Here is a 13,252-nt window from a genome sequence, read left to right on the forward strand (position 1 = left end):
TCTTTTTGTTTTGTATTTATTTTTACTTTCATTTATGTTTTTATACTAATGTAATGAATTGAGTTATCTGAAGTCAGTTTTGGGGGAGGTCAGACCATTCTTCTAAATATTTACACTTTTTGTATAGCTTTTGTTTTTTTGTTTTGTTTTATTATATTTTTTGGGAAAGGTTCTAACACCCCAAGGAAACAACCTCGGAAGAGCCCTTTGGTGCCTCGTAGTTTGGAACCTCCAGTGTTGGAGTTGTCACCTGGAGCCAAGGCCCAGTTGGAAGAACTTATGATGGTTGGAGATCTCCTGGAAGTATCTCTGGATGAGACTCAACACATATGGCGTATTTTGCAGGCTACACACCCACCCTCTGAAGACAGATTCCTGCATATCTTGGAGGTGTGGTTTTAAAGATTACTTGAACAATGGTTTAAAACTATTAGAATATTTAGAATGCCAAGTTCCTTATAGGTACCACAGATGTTGGCAAGGAGATGGCTGAGTGGGCAATAATCTGGCTGTCCTACTTTCTCACTTAAGCCAAAGAAATTCTGCTTTATGGTTTTCTTTATTGAGCTTTTATGTAATATTTAATTTGAAAACAAAAAGAAGCACAGGGATAGTTAAATAGAAGTGGATGAGGTGGCAGGGAAAGTCTACATTCATATATCACACTTGCAGAGCAGTTTGTACTTCATACTATGTTTTTATTTTTATAACCATGATCTTATTTGATCCTAACCATAATCCTGAAGGGGGGAGGGTGATAGGGGAAAGACCAGTAAGGCAAACATTTACCCTGTTCTGCATATGAAGAAATTAAGGATCAGAAAATTAAGGTCACACATCTAGTGAAAATAAAAAGACCTGGATTCTAACTCTGGCATCTGACTGCTAGTATTCTTTTCATTAGCTTCCTTGTTTCTATGTGATGAAATGGTACCAATATCACTAGTAATTGGTACAAGTACATTTAGCACACCATAGTTTCTTTGTGATTTGGAAGTCAGATCTTAAGTAGCCTAATTTAGATAGTGTTTTCCAGTCTACAGAACATTTTCTTCACAACCATGATGTCATCCAGTTCTCTTTATTACATATAAGGAGGCACAAAGTATAAAGACGTTAAATATCTTGTTCAAGATGTAATAGAGTTAAGACATTTATAATCCAATGTTCTTTTGGATTCTTCTGATTTTTAGGTTCCTGTCAAAGATCTCAAGTCTCAAATCTGCAAGAAAATGAATCCTCAAATGTTTTTTCTTATACTCTCTCCCTCCATTCTTTTCTGTTACATGATATACTTTTACCATTAGAATTTTAAATGTTTATTACATTGGCACATAATAGTAACAATATTAGAAAGTTGAAAAGAAAAATCACACTATTTTTTGCTTTGTCACATGAAATATTTTCTAGCCATTGCCAGAGTTACTGCATACCCTTTGTAATGAAATCATGGATATAATTTTATGTTTCCTGATATTTTTGATAAGTTTTTATTACTAAGAATTTTATTAATTGAGTTAATAAAGAATTATTTTTTTTGAGACAGAGTCTCACTCTCTTGCCTGGGCTAGAGTGCTGTGGCGTCAGCCTAATTTCCAGCAACCTCATACTCCTGGGCTCAAGCAATCTTCCTGCCTCAGCCTCCCGGGTAGCTGGGACTACAGGCATGCGCCACTGTGCCTGGCTAATTTTTTCTATTTTTAGTTGTTTGACTAATTTCTTTCTATTTATAGTAGAGACGGAGTCTTGCTCCTGCTCAGGCTGGTCTCGAACTCCTGAGTTTAAGCAGTCCTCCCGCCTCCGCCTCCCAGAGTGCTAAGATTACAGGTGTGAGCCACCACGCCCCAGCCAATAAAGAATTTTAGTAATGGTAAATGAAGACTAAAAAAGTTACTACATTTAGTACAGTTAGGTTTCTGTGTATGTTTTCCTCTGTAACAGAGCTACTATAGACTGTATTAACATATGCTAATACTGAACCTTTTTTTGCTTTTTTTCCCCTGGTGAGCTAAAAATAAGTCAAAACATTTTATTTCAGGCTTGTCATTATTTTTTACTATTGTGTCATCTTCATTGAATATTATATTTGTCTTCTTAAAATATCTTTTAAATATCTTTAGAATAATACCATTTTTTGGTCTTATTATGACATTAATATACATGACATAAAATTTACCATTTTAACCCTTTTTAGGTGGACAATTCAGTTGCATTAAGTATATTCACAGTGTTATGCAACCATATCCTCTTCCAGAACTTTTAGTCAGCCCAAACAGAAACTCTATACCCACTAAATAATAAGTCTTCATTTTCTCCTCCCTCAGCCTCTGGTAACCTCTATTTTACTTTTTTATCTGTGTAAATTTGTCTATTCTAGGTGCCATATAAGAGAATAATAGTGCTTATAAATGTCTTGCTTTAAAATCATTCCTATTTTTATAACTTTGAAGGATGATGGCTTGGATGAGAAACCACTAAAAATGAAAGGAAAGGACTCTTCAGAGAAGAAACGGAAACGAAAACTAGAAAAGGTAGAACAACTTTTTGGAGAAGGAAAACAGAAGTCCAAGGAGTTAAAGAAAATGGACAAACCTAAAAAGAAGAAATTAAAATTGAGTGCAGACAAATCAAGAGAGCTGAACAAATTGGCCAAGAAACTAGCAAAAGAAGAAGAGAGAAAGAAGAAAAAGGAGAAGGCTGCTGCAGCCAAAGTTGAACTTGTGAAAGAGAATACTGAGAAGAAAAGAGAGAAAAAAGTACTGGACATCCCTTCAAAGTATGACTGGTCAGGAGCAGAGGAATCTGATGATGAGAATGCCGTATGTGCAGCACAAAACTGCCAAAGGCCCTGCAAGGACAAGGTGAGTTCCAGTTATTTATGGTCAAACATGAGCAAGGTCAAGGAACAATAGTCATAGGGACATATGTTTGATATGATGATAGTATGTTTTTGATTCCAGGATTTGGACTTCCAACATAGTATGTTTTCTACAGTTTTTATAAACTATTTTGAATAATCAGGCTCCTATCTTAGTGTGTGTAGTCGGAGAAATACTATATTTAAAAACTATATAGTTAGTGAACATAATGAAACAAGAGCATAGAGAAGCTATGTGACAACCCCTGGCAAATGGTGCATTTCATGTGCAGTGGGCATAACAAATTTCAAAATAGTCTTATGCCTTCTCTGTAAAGGGTGGCTCAGAGAATTAAATACCTTGTCAATAGCCACAGTGGCCTGAAAAAATCATGGGCCAGTATTATAAGAGCTATGGCAAATTGCTTTAAGATTGTGTTCCAAAGACCTGTAACTTTTGGTCTATGTCTTACACTCAGGCCTATGTTCAGTCTCCTAAATGGAATATGACTTTTTTCACATCTTTGTGACAAATAATTCAGAATTATTTGAGAATTATGAGAAAATTAGCTCAGTGAGGAAAAAGGTATTATTTATAATTTTTCAACTCCCAATTTTAAGTATAGTAATTCTGTGATGGCCATTCTTTACATAATATTGATGATAACTTCTAAGAAAAATGAGCAGACTTTATGAAAAATCCTCTTTCTTTAAATAATTAGAGGCATCTATTATGGTTCCCATAAGGAATATTGATAAATTTATAGTCTTAATTTTATTTATTTTCATAATACCATTTGACATTTTGCATTCTGATAGTTCTCCAACTTAAAAATATGAACAGAATAAATAAAACTGCATTACTAATCCCTATAGGTTATGCCCTTACTTGTCTCTTCAATGAAATACTTATATACATTTTTTAGATCTTGAAGGGACCCAGAGGTCACCTTGTTCAGGCTCCTCTTTTTACACATGATTGAAACTGGGATTCAGTGAAGTTTATAATGTGACCAAAGTCACAGAGATAATTAGTGGCAAAATCAAAAGTAGAACCCTGGTTTCTGGCTCCCAGCCTCCCAGACCAAGTTCTCTCCACTAATACCCCTACTCCACCAATAATTGAGATGTAAGTACAAGAACACATTCCAAAACTGAATGATACTTATATTTAAATTAGACTTATTAGGGATATTCCATTCTATTTTTGGAAACAAATATGTATTAAAATATATATCCCATTATCTGTAATCTTCCAAAATTGACAGCTGTAAATACTTTAGTGTTTCCTTCCCATCCTCCTCCTATTATATAGTTTGTTTTATATTGTTGTTATATTCTTTTTTCACTTTGTATCTTTATTAGTTTCATAAACATTGTCCTATATTATAAACATTTAAAATGTTTTAGAAAATATGTATGTGCATATTATTTTTATCTTTCATTTTGAATTTATTCCCACCTGAATTTATTTGTTAAAGAGGCTGATGGAGGATTAACTGTTTCTATTTGAGTATCCAAAGTCTTAACAGCTCAGTGTTGGCAGAATGTTCTCCCTTTTCTTTCTCCTTTTAACTAATTTTATGGCTGTTTTAAGATTAGCGGTAAGGTATGGTTTTTGTTTTGTTTTTAACCTTTTCTGTCATCCTTCGTATGTTTATAGCCATCATGGACCTTTTTATCTTCTCTTTTTTCTCCTTTTCTCTTTATCACTCCATCTTTCCCCTTCTGCTCAGCATTTAAATGATTAAGTTCATCTATTATTATTGTTGTCTTCCTGTAGCATGTAAATACTACAGGTAATTTTTAAGAAAATTTCCTGTAAATTTGTTAAATTAACACACACCCTGGTTAATCAAGAGGCTATGAAAAAAAAAAAAGAGGCTATGAGTATGAGGTAAAATGATCTCTGTGCACTTGTTAACTGAAAATGCTATATAAGTGTAGTTTTACTAAGTAAAAGGTATATTTCTATAAAAGATTTTCTGAAGAATGTTATAGGTTTCTCAATCTTTAGTGTTTCTCCAAGAAAACCTGATTAATGCATGGCACACATCTTTAGAACAAAATGATAAGAAAAGAATGCTTTTGGTGGGCCCAGTGGCACACTCCTGTAGTCCCAGCTACTCAAGAAGCTGAGGCAGGATGATTTCTTGAGCTCAGAAGTTCAAGGCCAATGCACTATAATTACATCTATGAATAGCCACTGTACTCCAAGCCTGGGCAGCATAGTGAGACCCTGCCCCAAAAAGAAAAAAGAATACTTTTTAAGCAGTGTGTTCTTTGAAATACTATGCAGCAAAAAAACAGTGTCTAGGGTTCATTTCCTTTTAGGTAAATTATCTAACCAGTAATTACTAGTATTTCTCTAACCAGTGTAATTACTGTCACTTTTCCCCAAAATTGCAGGGATTGAGAAATATTCTTTTAGAAATTAGATGAGTGAATACTTAAATATACCTAGCCTCAATTTCAAGATGTTTTAGGAAAAGATAATACCAGAATAATATAGAAGATTTTTTTAAAAAAAACTATCTCTTCCATCAATTATCAAATTTTCAAACTGAAATTAATAATAGTAAAGAAGGCTGGGTGAGGTGGTTCACACCTGTAATCTTAGCTCTCTGGGAAGCTAAGGTGGGAGGATGGCTTGAGCCCAGAAGTTTGAGTTTGAGGTTGCAGTGAGCTGTAGTGATGCCACTGCACTCTAGCCAGGTGACAGAGTGAGACTGTGTCTCAAAAAAATAAATAAATAGGAGATATTTTCAAAACATTACTGTTAAAGTTCAGAATCTTTTTCTTTCTGAATTATGCCTCTTTATTCAATCTCACTGGTACCAAGACTAAAACAAGTTAACTTGAAAGAACAAGTTATTTCAGGCTAATATTTAAATAACATTTTTTCTGTATTAGAATAAATATTTAATCCTTTTGCTTATGAAAATAGCTTTTCCCCCCTCTTTAAAAGGCTTTTTTTATAAAAACATCTTACCTTGGGTCTTTTCCTTACCTATTACTACTTTCATAAGAACTTTGGCATGGTAGGTTAGAGATTAAGCTTATAGATTTATGCTTCTCACTTTTACTATTGTTACCCAGTCTGATTTTTAAAAATTTTCATGGGCATGTTGTGTCTATCAAAGTATTTGCATTTTTGGTGGCTTTACCACTTCATATCTCCTTTTAGCATAGATAATCAAAGGTTGGATTGCCTAAATGTGTGTAATGCACACACACAGACATATAATGGTGAAGTTGAGATAGAATAGTTTTAGCACTGAAATTCCCACATACTGAGAAATGTGTCATTCCTGGGCAGCTGGGAGTGTTGGTTACTTAATGTTGAGAGCAACAAAAAAATATACAGGAGGATTCTGAACATATATTACATACTTCACTAAGTGAATTGCTTTCATTTTTCAAATCTGGACTAAGTGCAAAAGATGTTAAATGCAAAAATAAAAAAAGCTAAGCTGAGCAAGTAAGCTAAAAATATCACTAAATCACCAGGGTTTTTTCCCCCTAGTACAGTTACATGCTTTAAGAAATAATATACTCTGCCAAGTATTTTTTTCTTAAGAAACCATATAGCAGAACAATGAATGTGAAATTAATATTATTTCCTTTATTTAATATATTTCTCTTTAAAGAGACATTTTCCCCAGATTTGAAATAGTAGTCTATTTTTACTATAATAATAATAAATTTCTAGGCTGGGCCCAGTGGTTCATGCCTATAATCCTAGCACTCTGGGAGGCCAAGGTAGGAGGATCGATCGCTTGAACTCAGGAGTTCGAGACCAGGCTGATCAAGAGTGAGACCCCATTTCTACTAAAAATAGAAAAATTAGTGAGTGTTGTGGTTTGTGTCTATAGTCTTAGCTACTTGGGAGGCTGAGGCAGGAGGATTGCTTGAGCCCAGGAGTTTGAAGTTGCTGTGAGCTATGATGACAACACTGAACTTTGAATGGGGTGATAGAGTGAGACTCTGTCTCAAAATAAATAAAATAAATAAGTTCATTCTATCAGTTAATTATTTGAACAGCTGTGAAATTTTTTTACTAATTATTTTTGTGTGTATTGCTAGAAACAGAAATAATGAAAGAGGAAATGACTATTTGGACTTAATATGCAATTAGCCAAATTCTGTGTTCTTGAGTTTTCAGGCGAGTCTGTTGCTCCTGTGTCAGAATCTTCTGTGGATTCAGTTGGTACTCCAAAGTTTGCTGTGTGACCCCATGGGCCTTCCAAACAAAGTGAAACTTTAGTTTGATTGTTAATAGATGAACATAATAAAATATTGGTCAGCTGCCCACTGCTAAATTTGACTGGCTTAAAAAAAAAAAAAAGATTATTGGTAAGAGACTATTTTTTCCTTGCCATTTTTTCAGGGTAAATTGTTATGTAACCTGTAGGCTGAGGTAGAATCTGTATACTGGTGACTATCTCAAGGAAAGTTATATACTCTTTTGAAAGTATATAACTAATAGGCTTAGGAAGAAACCTCTAGTCAAAATCACAAAAAGGAAACTATTGTGTTATTTGCAAGAGAGTGATAGATTTAGTTTTTGGAAATTGTAAGCCAGTGAGTATAGTGAAAGTTAGATTTAAAAAGACTTGGGACAATTTTCTTGATAGCAAATCCTGATATCCTATGGATTAACATGAATGGGGACTGGACTGGAGTAAAAGGATTCAAAAGTAGGGTATCTATTATTTAAGTGGTAGCATTATAAATAGCATAATATCTTAAACCTTAACAGCCCAAAGAACCACAGTTTATTTTTCCAGTTTCTGTTATCAGCTCCAGACAGCCAAAACACTTGTCCTGAGTGTACCTACTACACATTAGTACTTTATAAATCTTCACCTGCTTACAATACTTTTATTTTTACTTTTTGCACAGAAGCCATTATTTCCCTTGTCTCTGATTATTTTACCACAACAGGAACATTTTGAGCATTTATTTTCTTTACTGCACAGTCTTCAGAAACTAAACATACAATTACAGAACAAAAACATAAGTCAGTTTAGGAAGGAATTGTTAAGTTGCTCTGAATTCACAGAAAGTGATATCACAAAGGGCCATTGATGATCAAATTTAGAATATATAAGAATCACTTGGGAGCTGATTAAAAATGTAATCTTGCTTGGTACTTTATTATGCTAAAGAAAAGTAATCTTCTGGTTTGTACCCGAAGATATTCTGAGTTCATAGTTTGGGATGGGTCCCAGCTACATGTTTAACAAACACAACAGGTGATTCTGATGCAAGTGGTCTATACACTCTGAGAAGCAGTGCTGCAGGCAGTTATATCAGGGTGCAAGATGTTTTGTATAAAGTAGGATAATGTGAGTAGAACTATTAGACTGTGAGTTTAAAAAGTGCATCCAGTATCCCAGGCAGTGAACTAGGTGTTTTGCCATACATGATTTCATTGGATCCTCTCAGTAATCTTGTAATTAATGTTATCTCTATTTTACAGATGAGGAAATTGAGCCTCAGTGAAATTAAATGACTTGCCTGAAGTTATATACACCAGAACACAGAACTTCTGAGTTTAGTAATCTTTATATTAAATAACATTGCCTCTTAGGATCTAGAACTGTAGAATAGGATCAATAAAAGCAAAAAGATTACTTTGACAAATTATTTTTCCCATCCTTTATTATAGCCTAAAACCACTGACATGACTGTCATGTCTGTCCCTCCCCCAGCCCTCAGGATAAGGACTAGAGAATGACTATCGTGAATTTGATACTTTTTATAGAGCATGGAAGCTAGTTTTGAAAACTACTACTCACTTTCTCTGAATGAAACTCACGTACCTAGCCAAAACCTTCTTTCTCTGTTCTTTCTCAAGATACATTGAATTACTTCTTTGATCCCTTCATACTCCTTACTTTGATATCTGGTAAACCTCATGGTTTTAAGTGGCTTCCTATGTTGCTAATGAAATGATCAACCTTTGTATTGGGGTGAGGGAGAGTAGCTCTTTTCATCTTAAAGGTGCTGTGACATTAGCTCTAAAAACTACCACAATCAGCCTCCAGATGTAAAAGCCAAAAGTCACTTTATTTTTAATCTAGGTCCAAGGCTTAAAATCACCAAACTGCAGTCCCTTCCTAAGTCTCCTATAATCAGTATTCTATGAAGGGTCAGAGTTTGCTTGGCACCTACCACTGATCTATCAGTTTTCCAGACTTTAATTTTTAACTCCAGAGTGATCTATTGACCTGTGTCTTTGACTGTTATAATTGGTTAATTTGTAAGATTTGACATCTGATATTTGCTAACTTTTTATAGGGAGTTGTATTTGTAACGGAAGAAGAGAAGAATAAAAAATATTAGTTTAAAAAGTGGCCTATGTGACTGCTTTTCTAAAAAGGTATTTAATGCTCTTAGTACTTTGGCTTATCTCTTTGAAATAAAGCTAATGCACAGGATTGCCTTCACATTGTTGTACTCTTATTTTCTTGATTGATAATTGCATTGTCTTAGAGCCTAGAAATTGTTAATATTAGTTAAAACTACTTGACTGCTCTATTAGAAGTTCCTTTTTTGTCAAGTTTTTCTCAAACATGTTTCTGCCTCACAAGGAGCCCCAGGTATTCATGAGGTAATGGAGTACCTAAGAGGCCTAATTTTGTGGACACACAATGGTAAAATATAATTTTGGGGTATTAACTTCTCAGCTTCTTTCTTTAAAAAATAACCCCATAAGAAGTCATTGTCTGTCTCTGGACATGCCAGTTGTTTGCTATCATTTAAGCCAAGAAAGCTCTTTGGTTTGTTTTTATTCTAGGTTTAATGTTTATGTAACCTAAACATTCCCCAATCTTGTCTCCTACAGGTAGACTGGGTACAGTGTGATGGTGGCTGTGATGAATGGTTTCATCAAGTTTGTGTGGGTGTATCTCCAGAAATGGCCGAAAATGAAGATTACATCTGTATAAACTGTGCAAAGAAGCAGGGGCCAGATAGCCCAGGTCAAGCACCACCTACTTCCTTCATAATGAGCTACAAACTACCAATGGAGGATCTTAAAGAGACCAGTTAGCAGCTTGGTTAATTTGGGACATGGGGGGAAATGGACCACATTGAGACCTTAGTCATCAAGTAGAATGGTTTAGATCCACTCAGAATGTTGCTTCCAAAGCTGAATGGCCTTTCAGAGAAAATGATTTTAGTGTTGGCTTCTTCTTTGTTTGGACCTTGTGGGCTACATTTTCCATCAGTAGATCCATGCAGAGGGTATCTTCTTTGGTACAGCAGCCAATATTTCAACTTGTGTCTCCTTTGAATGTGGTTTACTGCAGTAAGGTCAGATACTTGATTGAGCTCTAGGATGGCTAGTTGGCATTAATACATTGGTATGCTAACAGGGTGCAGAGGATGTGGCTTATGTCCAGTTGGTATTAGTTAGAGGCTTTACAACCTAGGGGCAGCACTGTCTGAAGGTGCCAATTGCTTGGGTTTCCTTAGTTGATTTAATTGAAGAGGAGTCAGAGAACCACTTTCCTTTCTCTGTCACTTGGCATTTAATGCCCTACAGATACAACTAGGAGGATCAAGGCCAAAGTTATTTCTGTTAGAAATCAAAGGATAGTGGGCACAGTCTGTAGATCTCAGCTACATATGCTTTTTGTACCAAGAAGAAAAACTCCAAATAAGAGAACATATCTCTATCTGGGGCAGATCACCTTATCTTTATAAGGAGGAGGATATCATCTGGTTCAGAGATCTTACTAGATGGGATTCTGGGAAGAAGAGCTTATTTCAAGACAAGGAGCCAGCTCACCCCCCCCCCCCCCCCCCGCCTTTTTTTTGACAATTTAGAGAAGAACAGGTACATGCATATTCAGGCTTCTGCCAAAAAACACAAAACAAACCAGTCAGAATATCTTACTGAGCCACAGTGATGCATGCTTTTTGGGGAAACCTTCATTCACAAGTATTCCAGATGCCAAGCTTCAGGCATGGCCATGAGCAAGACCAGCAAATAATAGCTTTTGCTTTGCAGCCCTGACCCCAGTGTCTGCCATTTCCAACACTGGCAGTTTCTGAATATGGCTTACAGCAGATGCTGTTGAATAACACCATGGCTTCATCAAAGGATGCAGGGTTGTAGTACCTCTGGGTGATGAATTGTTTTAGTAAATCATTTTTAAAAAGGAAAAAAAAAAGGACTTGTTTTTACTTTTTTCTAAATGTCTCTGACTACTGACTGTTCTATAAATAGATTATTTTTCCTTTTTTAATATACATATATGAATATATAAATATATATATTTACTGTTACCAGCAGCATATGACAAAAGTTTCAGCATCAAAAATCCATTTGAGGGCTTGCTTTTTCTTTTTTGCTTTTTAATAAAGAAGTTCTATTCCTTCCTTGTAGTACAAGGAGTTAGCACTCCCTTTCCATCCTAGCCTGACCAGATCTTTCATTTTGCTTTTGTTCATATAGATAATTATATTTACTTTGTGTGTTGGGACTTGTCCCTGTCTGTTGGGAAACTTGGTCTTACTCTAGTCTGTGCTGGCTGTTTTTTCTTTAGTATGTGAATGTTTGAAACTATGGTGCTGTGTCCTCTTCCCTCCTGTTGTGTTCTCTGTTCTTGTTAAATAGGTATTAGGTAAGCTGTATGTAAACTCTTATTAGAAGGGGACGGATTGATTTTTTTTTTTAAGGACAAAAACATTTTACTAAAAATAGTGTTTTGTCTTCACTGTGCTGTGTGTCTTTATTTTGGGTTAAAAATCTGTGGTTTGACTTAAATTCATCAGTTTTCCTTTTAAAGGGGGGAATGGGGTGGACCTAGCAACAACTTACAGTCTCCTCTTCCCTTTTTGCCTCAGTCTATTTTAATTAAAGAAATGTCTTCTAGTAACTAGAAGTGAAATGTACTGTCCAGTTACAGTTTGAGTGGGTATGAGATTTAACTCAAAAGGCATCTTAAAAAATAAAAAGAAAACCCTTTCTTATAAAATCCATTTTCTGTAAATGTTCTCTATGGTTCTTACTACCTATCTTTTTAAGTCACTCTTCCCTTAATGTTAATATTGTAACATTTTACGTGTTTTCATCTGTTCAGAGTTTTGTTAAGTGTTACTGTACATGTGTCTTGAGATCTCAAGTAAGTGTGTGTATGATGTAAGATTTCAATGGATATTGTAAGGTAATTAACCAATTTCATAAGTTTTCATTTTGCCAAACTATACAAAGACTATCAATTAAGAATTTCATTTGGTTGACATTATACAAGAAAGCACAATATATTTTGCCTTTTGGTCTTCTTTGTAAAAGTCTTCAAATATTTGTGGGTTAAAAGTTGAATGTAATTTTAAGTGATAGGTGCCTGAATACATTAAAAAATTTTATTTTTTCTTCCCAATCATCCATTAACTATTCCACCATTGGGGGAGAGTCATGAAAATGCTGAGAAAATACGGCTAGCTTCCTGTTATCCTCTGACATTTTGAAACTTTAAATATATCATTAAACTGATTCTGTGGGATTTTTTTTTTTTTTTTTTTGTATTTATTTGAAAGTCATGGGTGATTTGGTCTGACTTGATCACAGATTTAGACCAAGGCTGGGAAGAACAGAAGAAATTACTGGCCACACAAACAAAAATATACAAATCTGCAATTTTGGAATTAATAAAATAAGATTCTTTAAAGAAATGTTGGTGTTCTAATATAAAGTATTATTTTCACTTAGAGGAAGTTACTTGTTTACAGCTTACTCCATTCTGTATTGTAACATTTTGTATTAAAACTTGCTTTAAAAATGTTTCTCTACACTTCTATCTCCTTAAAGTTGTGATTCTTCATTAGTATTTTAGCTTAGGTGTTTAATTCTTACAAAGGTATTTCTCACTGCCTTTATTATAAATTATTTTGGCAAAGGTTATAGATAGAGAAATGAAAAAAAAGGGTAGGTCTTTGATATTGGTAAAGGGTAAGTCATTAGAATTATGCAACCCTCCCAGTTTAGAAGTACAAGTATAGCTTTAGAAGTTAGCTTTCTAGTTGGAGCAGGGGGAGTTGTGGAGGGGACATTTTCCTCCCACAAATGTTTATTTCACTTCTTGATAATTACTGGACAAAGCCATGTTAACATGTAGATGCTGAGCTCCTTCACTAAGTTGCTGCAAACAGCTTTTCCTGCATGATTCACATTTGTGCCTCAGTAAAATTACAAATCATTGCATGTCATACTTTGAATAATTGAAAATGCGAACATTAAACATTAAATCATTTGCCCATAATCAATAATACTAAACAAAACCATGGCAACCTCCACAGACCTGTAAGATGAGCATGATTTTACCTATGCTCTGTTTCTACTCTTCTTTTGTCTTTAACAGATGTCCAAGAAATGTTAGT

The 13,252-nt window shown here is 34.7% G+C and overlaps 1 protein-coding gene across 1 annotated transcript in view; it reads left to right on the forward strand.

Annotated features, from left to right (window-relative positions):
- The window catches only part of KDM5A (lysine demethylase 5A), a 108,133-nt gene extending 95,548 nt beyond the window's left edge, over nt 1–12,585 (forward strand). Inside the window, exons 26-28 of the mRNA XM_012748276.3 lie at nt 170–390; nt 2,451–2,861; nt 9,711–12,585. Of these exons, the coding sequence (XP_012603730.1) occupies nt 170–390; nt 2,451–2,861; nt 9,711–9,917 (839 nt within the window). The 3' untranslated portion in view covers nt 9,918–12,585. The remainder of the gene's footprint in view (nt 1–169; nt 391–2,450; nt 2,862–9,710) is intronic.
- The last annotated feature ends 667 nt before the right edge of the window (nt 12,586–13,252 follow it).

This window comes from Microcebus murinus, chromosome 10 (assembly GCF_040939455.1).
Source record: "Microcebus murinus isolate Inina chromosome 10, M.murinus_Inina_mat1.0, whole genome shotgun sequence".
In the NCBI taxonomy this organism is placed as follows: domain Eukaryota; kingdom Metazoa; phylum Chordata; class Mammalia; order Primates; family Cheirogaleidae; genus Microcebus; species Microcebus murinus.